Source organism: Budorcas taxicolor, chromosome 17 (assembly GCF_023091745.1).
Source record: "Budorcas taxicolor isolate Tak-1 chromosome 17, Takin1.1, whole genome shotgun sequence".
NCBI lineage: Eukaryota > Metazoa > Chordata > Mammalia > Artiodactyla > Bovidae > Budorcas > Budorcas taxicolor.
In genome coordinates, this window is record NC_068926.1 from 12,886,903 (window position 1) to 12,906,392 (window position 19,490).

General features: G+C 46.2%; 1 protein-coding gene across 1 annotated transcript in view; it reads left to right on the forward strand.

Annotated features, from left to right (window-relative positions):
* Window positions 1-2,794: 2,794 nt before the first annotated feature.
* Window positions 2,795-19,490, forward strand: part of ZNF827 (zinc finger protein 827) — a 188,751-nt gene continuing 172,055 nt past the window's right edge. The window contains exon 1 of the mRNA XM_052654889.1: window positions 2,795-2,855. Coding sequence (XP_052510849.1) covers window positions 2,813-2,855 — 43 coding nt within the window. The 5' untranslated portion in view covers window positions 2,795-2,812. The remainder of the gene's footprint in view (window positions 2,856-19,490) is intronic.

Here is a 19,490-nt window from a genome sequence, read left to right on the forward strand (position 1 = left end):
AAGTTGGTGATGGACAGGGAGGCCTGGCGTGCTGCGATTCATGGGGTCGCAAAGAGTCGGACACGACTGAGTGACTGAACTGAACTGAACTGAAGCATTGGAAAGAGCTGGCAATTCAAAAAGTGGTGATGGTGTGTCTGTGCAGAGTGATAGTCCTCCATAGCCCAGCTACAGGCTCGGAGTGAGTAGTGGTGAAGTGCTGTGACCACTCTGCTCATGTTGTGGTAGGTTTAGAGATGCTATATGTTCAAGGCAATGAGACTATGTAAAAATGTATCTAATTTACCATTCATATACTAATATCATGACCAATGCTACCGATGGTAGTCAAAAATCATGGCCTAAGTTGAATTTGATCTGAGTTGGAAGATAGTTCTACTTCAAGTTGGAACTTGAGGAGACTTAACTACCGGTTTGTTGCTGTTTCGTCGCTTAGTTGTGTCCAATTCTTCACAACACCATGGACTGGAGCCTGCCAGGCTCCTCTGGCCATGGGATTTCCCAGGCAAGAATCCTGGCGTGGGATGCCATTTCCTTCTCCAGGGGATCTTCCTGACCCAGGGATTGAACCCGAGTTTTTTGCACTGGCAGGCAGATTCTTTACCACTGATCCAACAGAGAAGCCCATCGGTTTACTTAAGCCGATATTCAAGGAAGAGTTGGTTTAAGCACTGATGCTCCATTTCAAACCTGACTGCTCTCTGTTTGGTTTTAGATTGAATTCAAGCAGGTGTTTCAAAACCTGCTTCAGATAGCATTACTTGTCACTGGGAAGCTAGATCTTTCAGGGGAGTTGGCAATGAGAGCTTCATCCTGAGATTTCGCTATCAATGAAAAACATCTTTTGGGAGATAAAACACTTTTTAAGCTTCTCTAAGAAAAGTGTGCAATATGAAAGCTTATTGTTATTTTTGAAGGGGTGTTTACAGAATTAACCCCCATCACTGTCTTGAACATCACTCCAGTTGTCAGAATTCAGTCAGAACCTCAAAGAGGCGTTATCTATCCATATAAGCGTATGGAGTGTCATTTTAATGTTCTGTATCTTTGCCATGCCTCCACCTTCTTTGATGAAAAAAATCTATTTTAAAATTTGTAAGAAAATATTTAACATAATAAGATGATGAGTCAGAGGTTTTAAAAAGCTAAAAAGGGAAGATGTAGTTAAGTAATGCACCTTTTTAATGTTTTCGCTACATCTGACTCATGACATATAATGTATTCTGCTAAGTTCAAAGTTTTCTCTTACAAAGAGAGTTTTATGAAACAACTCTTCTTCAGACCGTTTTTTACTTCAATTATAGTAGCAGATTTTGGAGTTTAAATCATTAACAACCTCTGAGTGAACTTTTATCCAAATGACTGCAAGTCACAAAGAGAACAGTCCTCTTTCACCAAATACCTTCTGTGCTGGAGTGAGACCCATCCTTTTCTATTTTTTCCCCTTTATGTCTCTCTTTGAAGAAAGATGTGTGATTTGTAAAGTAATGAAAGTATGCCTCAGTTAATGAAAACTGCTATATTGAGCTCATAATGCAAACTGGAATTGCTTTAGGGTAAGCTTCACACACCTCCATTATAGCAGGGAAAAAAGTAAATTTCAGAAGTCAAGATTGTTGTGTGCACTGTAGGAGTATCACGTAGCAGTTAAATCGACCATCGGGGTGACCTAATCTTATTTATCCCCCCTTTGTCAAGGAGCTGTAATTTTCATTTAGGCATTTTCCAGTTTTAACTCCACTGGACAGTTCAAAACCGGGCGCTTAGTCCATCCACCTAGTTACTGATTTCACCATATGTTACCTTTTTATTCTCTTTATTTTTATTGGAACGTTTTTGGGGAGTGCGTGGAAGACTGTCACCTCCACAGACTTCAGGTGATGAGATGGGAGAGTAGTTCTTTGAGTGACAGAAGCCTGAAGAATTTTTATACAGAACAAAATGTAGTTTACTCAACAAAAAGAAAGTTAAGAGAAAACCCTTTTTCCTCTTGAAAAATCAAGAAGAATAATGAACTAATCTTCGTTTCAAGAGTGGGAAAAACTTTTTCTCCCCCTAGATCTGGCGAATAGCGGGATAAATTCGAAGACGTCCATCCCACCCCCGCACGCGCGCCCCCCATTCTTTCCAGACAGAGCGGTTGCAAATCCCAGGCGGAGTCCGTCCTGGGAGCCTTAGGGCACCTTCCTCTTTGCTCTGTGTGTGTGTGTGTGTCTAGCCCTCGCTCTTTCCTTCAGTCTGTGCCTCTGTGTGTGTGTGTGTGAGTGTGTGTGTGACAGAGGGAGAGAGAGCGCGAGAGGAGAGAGAGAGCGAGAAAGAGAGAGAGAGAGCGCGAGCGAGAGCGAGCTGTGAGCTGTGCTGCCGCCGCCGCTGCCCTTTGATCCCGACATTAGTGTTAGGGGCTCGGAGACACAGAGCGCGGCCATAGACACCGCCGCACCGGCACTCATTTATTTATACCTCCCATCACACACGCGAGCATAGGACATACACACACACTCACACCTATTAGATCTGTTTCCATTGAAGAATATTACGCTCGGGGACAAGCCAGGTGCACGACCAAAAAATTAAAAAAAAAAAAAAAGGAAAAAAAAAAAAAAGAAAGGAAAGAAAAGAAGAAAACCCCTCTTCTGGCTCCAGGAAACAAGCTTCAACCCATTGCACACACCGGAGAGAAGGGGTTTCCCCCTGCCCGCCCGCCCGCCCCCCAACTACCTCCCCGCTCCTGCCAGTGTCTGCCTCTCTGCCCCCACGGGGGTTTATTTGATCTCACATTAACCAAGGAGGAGAATGTGAGAAAAGGGGGAAAATGCCCAGGAGGAAGCAGGAGCAGCCCAAGCGCCTTCCCTCACGTAAGTCATCCCTTCTCCACCTCCTCTCGTGCCGTTTTCTCGCCCTCCCTCTCCTCTTTCCTCTCCGCAGCCTCCTCCGTCGTTCTCTGCATTAGTTTAGGGTTACAGAGGTGAATCTGACAAAAGACACAGCCCGGGTTACTCCTCGTCTAGGTCTATGCCGAGGCAGCCATGTTGGTGATGATCAGCCCCGTGCCCTTTCTATTCTCTCTCTCTTTTTCTTTCTTTCTCTCACCCCCCCTCTTTTTTTCCTTGAGATCGGGCTTTTTCCCCCTTTCCCTCCCCCTCCCCCTCCTCACTCCGGGTGGCTGGGGGGAGGGGGCAAGAGACGGGAGGAGGGGAGTAGTGTGGATGCCGGGGTTTTTTTTTTTTTTAATCGGGGGGTGGAGGGGAGGTGGGAGAGGTTGGAATCTTTAAAAAAAAAAAAAAATCCCTTGCGGATCCCCGGTGCCCGAGGGTGCGGAGGTCGGGGCGCACGGAGGGCTGGGGGGCCGTGACATGGCGTTTGGGGGTGTCGGAGCGAGGGCGCGCGGCCGCCTGCCGGGGACGGGATCCAGGGAGAGGTCCGTCTCCGGCTAAAGGTTGCGCCGGGGTTGGTCGGCCCCGGAGCCGCCGGCGGCAGCGGCGGCGGCGGCAGCGGCAGGAGCAGGCGGAGGCGGAGGTGGAGGAGGCGGCGGCGGAGGAGGGGAGTCGGGGGCGGGCGAGGCGGGAGCGGCGAGGAGGGTGTGGGGGCACCGCACACAAACACACGGGTACACACGCGCCGCCGGGCGGCTGCTCCCGCGGCGCCGGGGCGAGGGGGCGCGCCGGGGCGCGGGGCGGCCGGGCGGGGGGCGAGGCCGGGCAGCGGCGGGCGGATGTGGGGTGCGGGAGCTGCGCCGAGGCGGAGGCAGGAGGCAGGGCGGCTCGCGGCGCGCGAGGTCCCTGCAGAGCCGAGGGGAGGGAGGAGCAGGGCTCCTGGCCGCAATAAAATGCGGGGTCAGTCGGAGCAGACGGAGCCGGGCGAGACTCGGGCTCTCAGACCCCCCCTCCCCGGCGAGCCTGAGCAGAGTCCAGGACTAAAGTGCATCGTAGCCCTCCCCGGCTGCAGCCACACACACCAACTGGAGACACACACCCGCCGGCACGGCCCGGTCCCCTTCCCCTCCTCCACCCGCGCCCCCCGGTCCCTCTCCGCCCTCCCTCCGGCTTTTCTTTGCGAGTCTCTTAACTTTTCCCCCACTCCCTCTCCAGCTCAATCCCCCCCCCCCCCCATCTTTCTCCGCTTTGAGTGTTCCGAGATGCTGCTAAAGCTAAAAGTGAAGGAGAAAGAAGCAACTAAAAATATCCCCCGGGGCCGCCCGGCTTCTTGAATGCAGGGAGGAGGGGGCAGGGGAGAAGGCGTGGGGCGGGGTGACGGGGAGGAGGGGACGCCGGAGGCGCCGGAGGGAGGGGTCGGGGGAGACGGAGGGTCAATTTCTCTTCTCTCTCCCCCCGAATCCCCCCAACCGCCCCCCCTCCCCGTACTGCTCCCCTCTCTCGGCGGTTTGGCTCTGCTCGGAGCCCGATCCTGCAAAACCCGGGCTGGGGGCGGGAGCGGAGCCGGAGCGCCCGCCCGCCAGGGTGTTAGGCCGACGTGGTCGGTCACCTGAAGTTCACGGAGAGTGGGGGAAGGGTTAAGGTTATGGTGTCTCGGGCTCGGGTTGTGTGAGCGTGTGCGTTTCCGCTGCAGACAGGCAGCGCGATCGATCTCCCCCTCGCGAAATCTCCGCGGCGGTGCCGGCCCGGGGGGACGGGCAGGGGGCGCGGGTGACTCAGGCTGGGCGCCCCCCGGCGCCTCCGTGTCACCCGGGCCGCGGCCGAAGTGGCGAGCAAGGGCACTTGCAGGCAGCCCGCTCGGCAAACATTCCTCTTTCTTTCCCCTTCCCGGTACGCAGGAGTCGACGCACAGAGCTTGGGTTGTGCTTTTTTTCCCCTTCCTTTAAAAAAAAAAAAAATGCCCCTGTGCAGTCCTTTCTTCGCCTGCCCGCTAGAGGTTCTGAGGATAATATCACATATGTAATATATATGCACATAAAATCGTTCGCAGGCGGCTGCGTGTGTAGGGAAATTTTGTGCGAGGGAAGCAGGCGGCGGAGTCTGGGAGGGCGAGTTGGGAGGCTCCGCGCCGCGATTCACAGAAAACTCGCAGCAGTTGGTGGAAGTGTGTGCGTGCACATGGCCGGCCCGCCGCGCTTCCCAGCTCTTTTCGGGGGCGCTTGGGGGCAGGGACAGGAGGCAGGAATCCTGGGGAGCGGGGCGGCGGTCGGGAGAGGCTTGCCCTGCTCGGACAAAACGGGCTTCAGTGTTCTCTGCGAACTTGCCCTTAGATGGCAACTTTGGGCGCTGATGAGCTGGTGTGCGAAAACCAGGGCGGTGAGGTTATTTGGTCATTTTCCTTTCTTCTCTCCTTACAAAAAAAAAAAAAAAAAATCTTGGCGGGGTGAGAGGGAGGGTAGGAGCGGAGAAGGGATTTATCTGTTCAGTTGTGACGGAGATGGAACGCCTTCCCTCCCGTTGTGGGTAGTGCAGTCGGGCAGCTGCAGCCTGCCCTGCTGGTGACCTTGACCCTGACCTCGTGCGACTACCCTCTCCGTCTGAGAGGAAATTCAGGCTCCATTTTAGCTCGTGTGTTGGGTGGGCCTCTCCAGGGCGCCGGGGCCTGGTGATTGAGTTAGATTTTGCCAGTGGGCTCTCCCACCCACCCAGTTCTCTAATTGAATACTGTTATACACTCAGTTTAAAGAAAAAAAAAAAAAATCAACTCCTTCTCCCAGTCACATAAAGCCACTTTTACTGAAGTAAAAAGCAGTTACCTTTTGGAAACACCGTAAAAGTGCCTCCAGTTTTTAAAGAGAAGCCTAATTTGTGATACTTTTTTTCCACTTACCTTTGCTTTGAATGGATTTTTGTGGATGTGTGCAGCCTGTTTTAAGCATGGTTTACACATGTTTTGTAAGCAGCTTGCATTTGAGCTGAGAGCAGTTTCTGGCCAAATGGTGTATTTTGCAATTCAGACAGTAACCCCAGACTGCCTTAAGTGCTGAGTGAGTCTTGCAGGAACTTGCAGTGAGGTGGACTTTGGTAAAAATTAGTGTTCATTTGTGTTTAGTGTAGAATACAATTGTAGTCCTAAATTCCAGTGTGAATGCTAAGTTCTTTATTTGTTTATTTGTGTGTATGTGGGGGAGGAAGGGTGTCAGTATTTTTCTTTCCCTGGAGGACCGTTTTGAATATAAATTAAAATACAGTGAGTTGGGGATGGATTGCCCTAATAGAAGTCATCCTGAGTTTTTAAGAAGCTCTGTAGAGGCAGACCTCACAGTTCTCCATAGCAGAAAGGAGTGATATGAGTAGTTTCAGGATGAGAAGGATCAGAGGGGGATGAGATGGGAAGGAACCGCTTTTGAAACCAAAGAGCCTTCTGAGTAAATACAGGTGCTTAAGAGCTACTATTGATAGAATGTCTTTAAAATTTAGAGAACCTGTAAACACATTTAAGAAACTCGCATTAGAATTACCAGAAAAAGAAACTTGTGATAACTGCATCTCTAGAAAATTTAGATTGCTTTCTATTTCCTCTTAGGTTACCCCCACCACCACCATGCTTCTATTCCCCTTCCCCATGAATCATCGCTACGAATAAACTCCTTCTATGTGTTATTAAATACGATAGTAGCCAACCATAGCAAGAATCTACAAAGCCCAGAGTCCTCCCACTGTATAGCACAGACACCAGGGAACCTGGAAGTTCCAACCTCGAGTAGATTAGTCCTGGAAATCCAGACTAGCAGTTGGTATTATCTGATACCAAGTCTGGGGTGAGCCTCAGCTTCTGGCACGGAGTCACAGCAATTCCCCAGGCTGGGCTTCGGCCTGCTAAGGTTTCCTAGCTGCTTCTGTTCAACTAGACACCCATGGGACCGTTCAGAACCGAATTAGCTTTGGGGATGGGTGAGCCTTTAACCTGACACTACTAACCTAAGCGTTAGATTTCTGATTTAAAATTCTGCACAGTCCCTTCCTCCTGGGCCTCCGAAGTAAGTGTATGTGAGGGTTCTTTTTTTTTTTCTGTTAGATGGGCCTCATACATGGGCAGAAAAACAAATGGTCTGTCCTATAGAATGGAATGGTGATCTTACTGGCTGTGAGTAAAAAAGGCGAGTTGCACTAGGTTTCAGAGGTGACCCCAAACCAAGGGTGTTAAACTCTTTTTGAGAAGTGGCTCTCAAAATTATTATTCAAAATACAGCCTTTATTTCTTGGCCTAGAGCAGTGATTATTGTTTGGGGATTTAAATATGACTGCTGCGATTGATGGCTCTTTTACAAAAGTTCTTTCCATTAACAGGATCCAATACCATGTTCCAAAAAATGTCCTAGAGGTCCTTGGAGCTATACCATGTGCTTATCTTTAGCAGAATCCCCAGACTGCAGAGTTTAAAAATGTTTGTCAGCCTAAGAAAGCAGAAGAGAGGGAAACTGACATGGGGACTGTTGGCCAGGTCTGAGGCTCAGCCCTTTGTGAACATTATTCCATTTGGGGTCACGAACTGGAGAGGAAAGGGGTGTGTTGGTTGCATCTGTAAATCCTTTGACCATTAGTGCCATCAGCACTTTTAAGATTTCCTCATTAGCTTCAACTTACCCCTAAACGTGCACAAGTTTAGACCCTGTTCTGTTTATTGCTGGAAAGCTGCCCGATGCCTATTCCCAAGGGGGAGCACAAAGGAAAAGTTCATAAACCAGTTGTTTCGTTATTCCAGTATTTTCACTGTTTACTCAGTGGTGGGTCAAGACCAGAACAGGTTATTGTGTTTGTCACGAACAAAACTTTATAAAAATTCTTTCTTGCTTTCTCGTAAAATTGGGAAGCAAAATGACTGAAAAGCAACAAGATCTCATATTGTTTTTATTTTTATGTGTCTTTATATGTCTATTGAAAGATAAAAGGTTGAATTTTTCCCTTACTTATTCTTACTAAATTTTTTTCAGTAACCAAACAATACCTCCTGACTAGACAAGGGCCATGGGGAAATTTTCTGAATCTGAAAGAGTAAAGTATTTCACTGTGGATGATTCTGCAACACCACAAAGCAAGCTTGCTTGATTCTGGGCAAAAATGCCCATCTGTTCTTATATGTATTCCTCATCCGATAAGTAGGTCCACTGAGCTTTGCTGTTAAAGTGAGGAAGATAGCTCAAAATCGCATTCCTTCTAATGCTTCAAAATAGTTTCTAATAAAAAAATTGATTTTTAATTTGTCTATGTGTTGCCATCTCGTGCTGGGGATGACACAGCTGGTGTGAATTGACAAGTCTCCTGCACCGAGTGTTAATAAATCACGTTGGGGAGGTATAAATTGGACAGCTTTCGGCCAGTGTTAAAGCTTGCTGTGCATTTGAGGTTTTAGAGTCTTTGAATGGCCTGTTAGGAGAGTTCCTAGGGAGGTGTGGAAAATCTTCATCTCTCGAGGCTTATAAAATTAGATGGACAAAGGCCATAGAGACAGCCAAGGGATCGTGTTGTGTTGGTGGAGTAACCAGGCAGGCTTCTCCTGGTGTTAAAAGTTGGCTTTAATTAATTAATGTCAAGATATCCGTGTAGGAAAGACCGGATTCGAAATGGGGGGAGGGGTCGTAACCCTGGCTGGTGGGTAAACCCATTTATTAAGTAATCCCAGTAGTTGAGATTGTGTCTGACTGATTTTGTTTCCCCAAAGAGAAAAACTCAGCCAGCAGCACTAACCCTGGTCGTTTCATGCAAAGTGGTGTCTTTGGACTCAAAAGATGACAAGACACAGAGGAAATGATGGTGGAGCCCCGATTGTCACAGTGTAAAAAGCTCCCTTGGTTTCTGTGACTGGTCAAGAACGCCCTTTGTGAAAGCTAAGGGCAGCTTAGTCCTGGGAGGAGGTTAAGACACCCTTTTGCCGTCCCCTTTCCAAGTTGCCTTGTCTCTCCTTTCCACTCTTCCTTTCTGACTATCCGCTGGAGTCTTAGGAGAGGAGGATGGGGAAACAAACACAACAGGCTGGAAGCTTATCTCTCTATTCTGAGTGATGTATTAGTAATTTTCTATAATTTAATCAGGCTGATCGCAGAACAAGATAATGAGAGTGTGACCTACAAAATAGGACTTTGGGGGGGCATGAAAGGCTTTCCAGCGGAAGGTTTTTACAAGACCGTGAGCTTTGTGGTAAAGGAGTGGATTTTGAGTTTCCTCTTATCCGAAAGAAATCCAGACCAGGCCTAGTGATGGTAAGGCATGTGGTTTTGTTTTCGCTTTTCTTCCTCAGATTTCGTCCCCATTTTGGCCTAGTAAAGGCACTCTAGAATCACATTTTAGAGATGCCGATTGTCAGTGAAGTTGCTGTGTCCTGTTTCTTTTTTTTTCTTGACCTTGCTGGCATGTGGGATCTTAGTTCCCCAATCAGAGATTGAACCGGTGCCCTCTGCAGTGGAAGGTAGAGTCTTAAACACTGGACCCCCGAGGAAGTCCCACTGTGCCCTGTTTCTGATGGGCTCTTTTCTATTTCCTGCTTTCTAGGTGTAGATCAGTAATGCATGCCATCTAGGGCCATGTGTACAAAATACTTTATGGTTCGTGGTAGCTGAAAATGTCTTTTGTCATATTTTATAAGAAACTAATGTGCCAAGCACAGACCTTAGAAATAGCCGAGAGACTTGATGGACTGAAGTTTCTAGCCGCTTTCCCCCTTCTGTTTAGGAGCAAGTTTTGTATTTTTATGCTCCATCTGTAAATTACCCTTTTATGATATTAGAGAATAGTATATGTGACTAGGTGCTGAAGCAGGGCCTCTCAGGTGACTATTATCATTCCCCAAGGACCCACCTTGGGATAGAATCACTGTAGTTACAAGGTAGTTTCATAAATTAAAATCAGACTTTGGGCTTGATACTGATCTTCAGCTTCATGGGTACATACTGCTGTTTACTTTGTAACAGTCGGCCTCACTGCGTGTACACACACACACACACACACACACACACACACACAGAGGCTGCACTGTAGCTAATTTTATAAAATGTACAGTGATACACGCCCACGGTCTGAAATCAGCATGAGGCCTTTAGCCACCCTGTTTTTCACAGACTGACCCAGGGTTATATTAAATGCAGCAGATTCTGTGTGCCTAAAAAGGATATTGTTTCCAGCCGGCCATTCCCTTCTTCTTAAAAAACAAACCTCCACCACTGAAGCTCTCCATCTCGAGTTCTGAAATGACTGAGACTTAGGTGCTCTTTGCTTCTGTTTTTAAGAAAGTCCAAATTCAGCCAAGTTCGGTTTCCCGGCAAGGAAGGAGGCTTCTCCAAGGCTGGGGCCTGAAAAAGCAGACTCCAGAATAATCCCTGTGTCTATCTCTTTCTCTTCCTTGTAATTTCTCCATGGGTCAGAAAAGTGGTTAGACCCCATGAGAAGTGAGGTGTGAGGGGGAAAGGACGAGGGGTGAGAGAGATCTATATCTCCCGATGGATTGTTTCGAGTGCTCTGGAGAAGCTGGCTTTCCAAGCGGACTGGAGAAGGCCAGGGAAGGTGATCTTTTCCATGACTGATCAGCAGCAGCCTGCTTATCTGTGCTTTTGAAACAAGCTGCTGTACTTGAGGAGGGCGATAGATTTTTCTAAAGTTACACGGGGCCGGTGTCTTGGGTTGTCTGCTGGTGTATTTTTAAAAGCTTGTGTTGTTGTTTTGTAACCAGGGGGGGAAAATACCATTTGATTTGGCCCTCTTTTCGCTAGGTCTCCTGTAGATGGTGGGCTTCCCTGGTGGCTCAGCAGTGAAGAATCTGCCTGGGACGCAGGAGATGTGGGTTTGATTCTTGGGTTGGGAAGATCCCCTGGAGGAGGGCATGGCAACCCACTCCAGTATTCTTGCCTGGAAAACCCCAGGTACAGAGAAGCCTGGAGGGCTACAGTCAATGGGGTTGCAAAAGAGTCAGACACGACTTAGCAACTAAACCACCACCACCACTGTATACTGTACATCCTAAGGGAAAAAACGAAACAAACAGGGACTGGACGTGCTTTTTAAGGTTACAGAGTAGTGGTCCAGTGCACAGCCTCTGGCAGCAGCTTGTTTGGATTCAACCTCTGCTGCCCACTAGCTGTGTGACCTTGGGCAAATTACTTAACTTCCCTGTTCCCTGGTTTCCTCGTCTTTCAGTAGTGACAACAGTTCCTATATCACAGGGATATTGTGTGAATAATTGAATACATACCGAAGTATCAGTATTATGTGCACACACGAAACCATACCTTATTAAAGACTGCTTTGTAGAAAGAGCTCAAGAAGGATTAGCTATTATTAAGTGTATGAAATAAGTTTTCATTTGCATAGCCTGTGATTAGACTATAGATATTTCTGACTCAGAAGTTTTTGGTGATATCTGTATTTATTATTCTTTTTTAAAAATTCTCCATGTATCTCGTACAGTAATAATATGACACGGTAAAATTCTTTTATAAGGCTGTATAATAGGGCTTGACAAGTGTTTGTTTCACAGGCCAACAATATTACTTTCAGCTTTTACTAGGGGAACAAGTTCTTCTGTGTGCATGATTTGACCTGAATTATATCTCAATTGTATAATAATCATATAAATTATGACTGAGCTTTTCTATAAAGTGAGGATAGTAAATCCATGTTCCCAGACTTAGGCTGAGATTCAAATGAGAAAATAGGTGTTTAATAAAAGTTTATTTATCCATTGACTTAGCAGTCACCCCACCGATTAAAATTACCCAGGGGAAATTTCTGTTGGGTTTTCCATGTGTCACACAGCGAATAGTTCACATTTTTCACAAAACAAAGGAAAGACAGGGTCTGGTGTTTCTAATTGCAGAGAACCAAGCCAAGAGAACACATTAAATGAATTTTATTTATTTAAACTTTTTTTTTAGTTTTCTTTTGGAGCATAGTTGATGAACAATGTTGTATGAGTTTCAGGTGTACAGCAAACGGATTCAGTTAAACATATACATGTATCTATTTTTCAAAAGTTTCAGAAGATTGGGTTATGTGTGTGTGTTGTGTGTGTGTGTGTTATACGTGTGTTTATGTATGTGTTACAGATGACATTAGAGGTCACAAGCTAGTGGCCTCCTGGTATGTTTTGCCTCATACAGTATGTCTAAAACTCAAGACAGCGTTTGGAAATAGGCGGCCTAACATACAAATCCAGGCTTCCAGCTTCCTTTGAAACTTGGACGAGTCAGCGGAGCGGGCCACCTCCCCACGTGGCCGCAATCTGCTTCACTCGGTGGCGGCTGTCTCCCTTCCTTGGCATGTGCTCACCAGTCTGCCGCAGTTCCCACCCCGGGGCTTCCGTGTCCCTGCCTGCAAGTACACCTGCGCGCCCCTGCCAAAGTGTCTTATGTCCTGGCCCCTGCAGGCATTTGGATTAGAAGTTGTTCTATATTCCCCAGTATTGTGTGATCTTTTATGTCCTCGCCGAGGCTAGGATACTGTAAACCTCATCTGATGGCAATATCAGGAAGCTGCCTAGGGTGGGGAGGAAGACCCTGGTACCAGTTTCCCAGTTCTCATCCCACCCGACCGCCTGCTGCTGCTGCTGCTAAGTCACTTCAGTCATGTCTGACTCTGCGTGACCTCAGGGACTGTAGCCTACCAGGCTCCTCCGTCCGTGGGATTTTCCAGACGAGAATACTGGAGTGGGGTGCCATGTCCTTCTCCAACCCTCCCCCAACCCCTGGGTAAGATAGATAGCTAGTAGGAACCTGCTGTGTAATGCAGGGAGCCCAACTTGGTGCTCTGTGATGATCTAGACGGATGGGATGGGGGTGGGGTGGGAGGGGTGTCCCCGAGGGAGGGGATCTGTGTGTACATATGGCTGATTGACTTTGCTGTACAGCAGAAACTAACACAACATTGTGAAGCAACTATAAGAGAAAAAAAGATCCTAGCCCCAGATGCATGAGTTCCATCCCAGCCGCACCACGTTTTAACTGTGACTTTGGCAAGTTACTGCAGTTTGCCTGTTTCCTCATCTGTAAATTGGGAAAGCATTGTAGGGTCTATGGGAACTAAGTGAGTTCATACATGTAGCTATTTAGATTCATGTCTGGGACATAGTATGTGTACAGCAAACACTGGCTACATTAAGACACTCGAGGTGTTAATTTCTTTCTTGTTTTGTGAATTTCTTTCAGTTAAGGATCTCGGTAAGATTGCTTTAACTGTGTTGTATAATCAGTTAAAGACATCTATTGCTGCCTGTCTGTCTCTGATCATCATTAGCCAACCTAGTGGTTCTCCATCCTGGCAGTCAATTGTAATTCCCTGGGAGATTTAGAAAATGCAAACACCCCCAGAGGTTTAAATTTAATTGGTTCAGAGTGGGGTCTGGGCATGGACATCCTTAAAAAGCTCCCCTGGTGATGTAAATGGATAGTCAGAGTTGAGGACTCCTGAGCTAACAAGAACTCTCACTCTGGGCTGATGCCATTTTAGCCAAAAATAAAGACATGTGATTTTGAGTCTGGGTAGCTTATTGATGAGAATCTGTTAGACTCCTTAAACCTTTAAAAATAGCTCATGGTTCTGAGTAATCGCCTCCAACTCCTCCAGATTGGAAACCAGAGGTTCAGGGAAGGACCCGGACTAAGCAGAAGGCACAGATTTCAGTCTTCTCTGTCACCTTCTCTCACGATAGTCACCAGGGTTTCTCACTAGCTTTGTGACCTTGGGTAAGTCACCTGACCTCTCTGTGTTTACGGAGTGCCATCTTGTAAAATGAATCAGTTCAGTTCAGTCGCTCAGTTGTGTCCGACTCTTTGCAACCCCATGGACTGCAGCACGCCAGGCTTCCCTGTCCATCACCAACTCCCGAAGCTTGCTCAAACTCATGCCCATCAAGTCGGTGATGCCATCCTACCTCCTCATCCTCTGTCGTCCCCTTCTCGTGCCTTCAGTCTTTTTGAGCATCAGGGTCTTTTCCAATGAGTCAGGTCTTCGCATCAGGTAGCCAAAGTATTGGAGCTTGAGCATCAGTCCTTCCGATGAATATTCAGGACTGATTTCCTTTAGGATTGACTGGTTTGATCTCCTTGCTGGCCAAAGGACTCTCAAGAGTCTTCTCCAACATCACAGTTCAAAAGCATCAATTCCTCCGCCTTCAGCTTTCTTTATATTGTAAATGGATACATTGTAAGTGGATAGTAGTACTTTAATCGTGCCTTCTCTTTGTTGTTGTTCAGTCACTCGGTGTGTCCAATTCTTTGCGACCTCATGGACTGCAGCACGCCAGGTCTCCCAATCCCTCACCATTTCCCAAAGTTTGCCCAAGTTCATGTCCATTGCATTGGTGATGCCTTCTCTTTATATAATGCTTATTGTCCACGAAACATTTTCACTGATATCATCTGCCTGTGAGGCAGGCAGGGAAGAGCTCCTCATCTTACCAACTAGAGAGACAGGGAAACTGGGCTGCAGGGAGGAAGAAGCTGGCTTGATGTCACCAGTGTGGGTGCTAACAAGGGCCAGGCCGTCTGTGGGTCTCTCAGGGCTCAGGGGTCTGTGAAAGCTTCATGGGGTCCCAAACCTGGAGAACGTGCCTCCACCACCTGCACCTCCGTGCACACCCTCCACTGCAGGACGCCCCCTTGGTGCTGAGGGAGTACATGCATTGCCTGGTGATTCAGGAAGACTTGTGCCCCCAAGAATATTGCTCTCCTCAAAGATTTATTTTGACCTTAGACTAAACGGAAGGTCACAGAATAGAGTCGCTTGCAATGATACTTTCTGAGGTGTGAACTCTGTCCTCCACATGGAGAACACTGCCTTCATGTAATGGCCTAGAATTGTGAGTTGTTTTCTAATCTGTGCTTGTATGACCCTACTTGTTAATCCAGCCAACCTCTCTAGAGCATGAAACGCAGCTGTATTTGGAAGGGAATAAAGTGGGGATACCCTGTGCGTGGCCACACAGTCGCTCAGTCGTGTCCGACTCTTTGTGACCCTTTGGGCTGGAGCCTACCAGGCTCCTCTGTCCATGGAATTCTTCAGGCAAGAATACTGCAGTGGGTTGCCATTTCCTCCTCCAGGAGACACTCCCGACCTAGGGACTGAACCCAGTCTCCATCGTTTCCTGCCTTAGTAGGCAGGTTCTTTACCACCAAGCCACCTGGCAAGCTGGGACACACTATGCTTCAAGAAATATTCCTGAAATGTGCTGTGTGATTTCTCCCTTGTAGGGGAAGGCAAACCTCAAATAACATCTTCCTGGGTTTTAATCTGACCTTAAGAAAGAGGGACGGAGAAGGCACTGGCCACCCACTCCAGTACTCTTGCCTGGAAAATCCCATGGATGGAGAAGCCTGGTAGGCTGTAATCCATGGGGTCACTAAGAGTCAGACACGACTGAGTGACTTCACTTTAAGAAAGAGGGAAATCAAATTATAGTGAGCTGCTGCTTTCTGACATTTATAGGAAGAGAGGAATTTCATAATCTAGAAGGTTTGGGTTGGCTGGACCACTAGATCCTAGAAGTGCTGTGTACCAGTGGCTACTCAAATGCATGTTGATAGATAAGAGAATATATACACAAGAGGAAAAAAGAGAACATGTATTTTATTTTTCTATTAGTTTTCTTTCTTTTTATTAATTTTTATTGGAGTATAGTTGTTTTACAGTGTGTTAGTTTCTGCTGTACAGCAGTGTGAATCAGGTATGTGTATACATAAATCTCCTCTTTTTTAAGATTTCCTTCCTATTTAGGTCACCACAGAACATTGAGGAGAGTTCCCTGTGCTTTGCAGTAGGTTCTCATTAGTTATCTATTTTATACATAGTAGAGAGTACACATATTTTAAATATGATTTGTATACTCCATAAGGCTGGAACCGTGGAATTAACTAGTTAATAGTTTATTAATTTGTTTAAAAAATCTATATTGGCTTTTAATGACAAGAAGAATGCATATTTAGTATAAATAATTAAAGCCACATGGGGATATTTAAAGTAAAATGTGAAAGCCCCCTTTCGCAGCTTATGCCCCCAGAGGTAACTGCTGTGAACCAACAAGTGGTATTTAAAATTTAGCCATCATTTGAAAAATGGATGCATATCAGCAGAGTTGGCTGAATTGATGTATGTACTGAATTTAGGACAAAGGCGTTAAAAACTGAATAGATCACATGCAAAATAGTGGATCCCAGATCGGGTGCCCTGATTTTATGGGGGACATTGATAAACTAGGGGCTTCCCTGGTAGCTCAGCTGGTAAAGAATCTGCCTGCAATGCAGGAGACCCCAGTTTGATTCCTGGGTCAGGAAGATCTGCTGGAGAAGGGATAGGCTACCCAGTCCAGTATTCTTGAACTTCCCTGGTGGCTCAGCTGGTAAAAGAATCTGCCTGGAATGCAGGAGACCTGGGTTCAATCTCTGGCTTGGGAATATCCCCTGGAGAAGGGAAAGGCTACCCACTCCAGTATTCTGTCCTGGAGAATCCCATGGACTGTATAGTTAACGGGGTCGCCAAGAGTCGGATACGACTGAGCAACTTTCACTTTCATTGATAAACTACTCACCAGGCCAGAGGCAACTAGCATGTTGTAGGCTCTTGAAATCATCTGTGAAGAATTAGTTATCCTTTGTTAAGTACATCATGGGAGTACTTAACATGAGGTGGCTCAGACAGTAAAGAGTCTGCCTGCAATGCAGGAGACATGGGTTCGATCCCTGAGTCAGAAAGATCTGAAGAAGGAAATTGCAACCCACCCTAGTATTCTTGCCTGGGAGAATCCCATGGACAGAGGAGCCTGGTGGGCTACAGTTCACTGGGTGGCAAAGAGTTGAATACGACTGAGTAACACACACACACATCCACACACATACAGTATGAAGAAAAGAATGAGAGTAGATAAAAGTTGTGCATGGTAACTAAATGCAAATATTTGAAGTTCTGTCAGCTGAAAAAGAGAGTAGACTTACCCTGAATTGTCATTCACCCTAAATTCTTACCTTGTGTTTGATACTTGATTCGTTCATTCATTCATTCAAGCAGCAGTAACTGAGTGCTTCTCTACCAGGGATTAGGGATCTGTGTAGCTGAATAGAGTATGGTCTGAGCTTGCAAGGATCTCAGCACCAAGCAGGCAGAGAAGATGCAAACAAACAATTAAAATTCAGCTTGAAAAGTATTTCCATAGATTTCTGAAATGCTGAGCAAGAAACAGAGACTAGGACCAATAGGGTAAAAGTTAGAGGGAAAATAACTTTGATTTCTTAAGATAAGGATCTGTTGAATAAATAAAATTGCCCCCAAGTGTAACAGAAGATCTTGTGTGTTATGAAGAAGCTGGTTTAACCGCATGTCAGGGGTGATTTTTTTAAAGATTGCAAGTAAAGAGGGGGTGAGATGGGGAGCAGAAATGTTGAAAATTCTGTTGAGCGAATGCTGCTTTGCTTGGTTTCTGTTATAAAATGGGAAATCTGCTCCTCTAGTTGGGGGCGGGGAAGGGGGCTTGGGGGGATGAGGTGCATCTTTCAATACACTGAATTGAAAGCCTTTTGAGAATAATACTTGGATGTTGACACATGTTAGAGCCATGAGGATTTGGTTAGTTGAGAGTTGGAGTCCCTACCTGGTGCGTGTTCATTGAGGAAAAGTTTTGAGCATTTACCTGGCTCATAAAAGTTGTATGGAGTGCAGTCTCTGCTGACAGTTCTTTTAAACGTTGACAGAAAACAACCACAGAGCATAATTACAAATCAATGTGCTAACAGGTGCAAGCCAATATAATGTGAATTAGGTGTGTAAATGTTTAAGGAAACTTAGAGTAACAGTGATGGCTAGAAGATTCTTGGAGGAGAGTGGTGCCTACAGCATCCTCACGGACACGATGGATTTAGATCTTGAGAAGAGAGGAAAGCATTCCAAACAGAATGAATAGAATAAGCCAAAAGAGATCGAAATAAAGCAAAAGTAGGCAGGGGACTCTAAGGAACTTTGTTGAACCAGAGGGGCCGTATTGGTGATGATTATACAGTGGAAGTGAGAAATAGATTTAAGGGCCTAGATCTGATAGAGTGCCTGATGAACTATGGAATGAGGTTCGTGACATGGTACAGGAGACAGGGATCAAGACCATCCCCATGGAAAAGAAATGCAAAAAAAGCAAAATGGCTGTCTGGGGAGGCCTTACAAATAGCCGTGAAAAGAAGAGAAGTGAAAAGCAAAGGAGAAAAGGAAAGATATAGGCATCTGAAAGCAGAGTTCCAAAGAATAGCAAGAAGAGATAAGAAAGCCTTCTTCAGCGATCAATGCAAAGAAATAGAGGAAAACAACAGAATGGGAAAGACTAGAGATCTCTTCAAGAAAATTAGAGATACCAAGGGAACATTTCATGCAAAGATGGGCTCGATAAAGGACAGAAATGGTGTGGCCCTAACAGAAGCAGAAGATATTAAGAAGAGGTGGCAAGAATACACAGAAGAACTGTACAAAAAAGATCTTCACGACCCAGATAATCATGATGGTGTGATCACTAATCTAGAGCCATACATCTTGGAATGTGAAGTCAAGTGGGCCTTAGAAAGCATCACTACGAACAAAGCTAGTGGAGGTGATGGAATTCCAGTGGAGCTGTTTCCAATCCTGAAAGATGATGCTGTGAAAGTGCTGCACTCTTTCATTCCAATCCCAAAGAAAGGCAATGCCAAAGAATGCTCAAACTACCGCACAACTGCACTCATCTCACATGCTAGTAAAGTAATGCTCAAAATTCTCCAAGCCAGGCTTCAGCAATATGTGAACCGTGAACTCCCTGATGTTCAAGCTGGTTTTAGAAAATGCAGAGGAACCGGAGATCAAATTGCCAACATCCGCTGGATTATGGAAAAAGCTAGAGAGTTCCAGAAAAACATCTACTTCTGCTTTATTGACTATGCCAAAGCCTTTGACTGTGTGGATCACAATAAACTGTGGAAAATTCTGAAAGAGATGGGAATACCAGACCACCTGACCTGCCTCTTGAGAAATCTGTATGCAGGTCAGGAAGCAACAGTTAGAACTGGACATGGAACAACAGACTGGTTCCAAATAGGAAAAGGAGTACGTCAAGGCTGTATATTGTCACCCTGCTTATTTAACTTATATGCAGAGTACATAATGAGAAACGCTGGACTGGAAGAAACACAAGCTGGAATCAAGATTGCTGGGAGAAATATCAATAACCTCAAATATGCAGATAACACCACCCTTATGGCAGAAAGTGAAGAGAAGCTAAAAAGCCTCTTGATGAAAGTGAAAGAGGAGAGCGAAAAAGTTGGTTTAAAGCTGAACATTCAGAAAAGGAAGATCATGGCATCCGGTCCCATCACTTCATGGGAAATAGATGGGGAAACAGTGGAAACAGTGTCAGACTTTATTTTTGGGGCTCCAAAATCACTGCAGATGGTGACTGCAGCCATAAAATTCAGACGCTTACTCCTTGGAAGAAAAGTTATGACCAACTTAGATAGCATATTCAAAAGCAGAGACATTACTTTGCTGACTAAGGTCTGTCTAGTCAAGGCTATGGTTTTTCCTGTGGTCATGTATGAATGTGAGAGTTGGACTTTGAAGAAGGCTGAG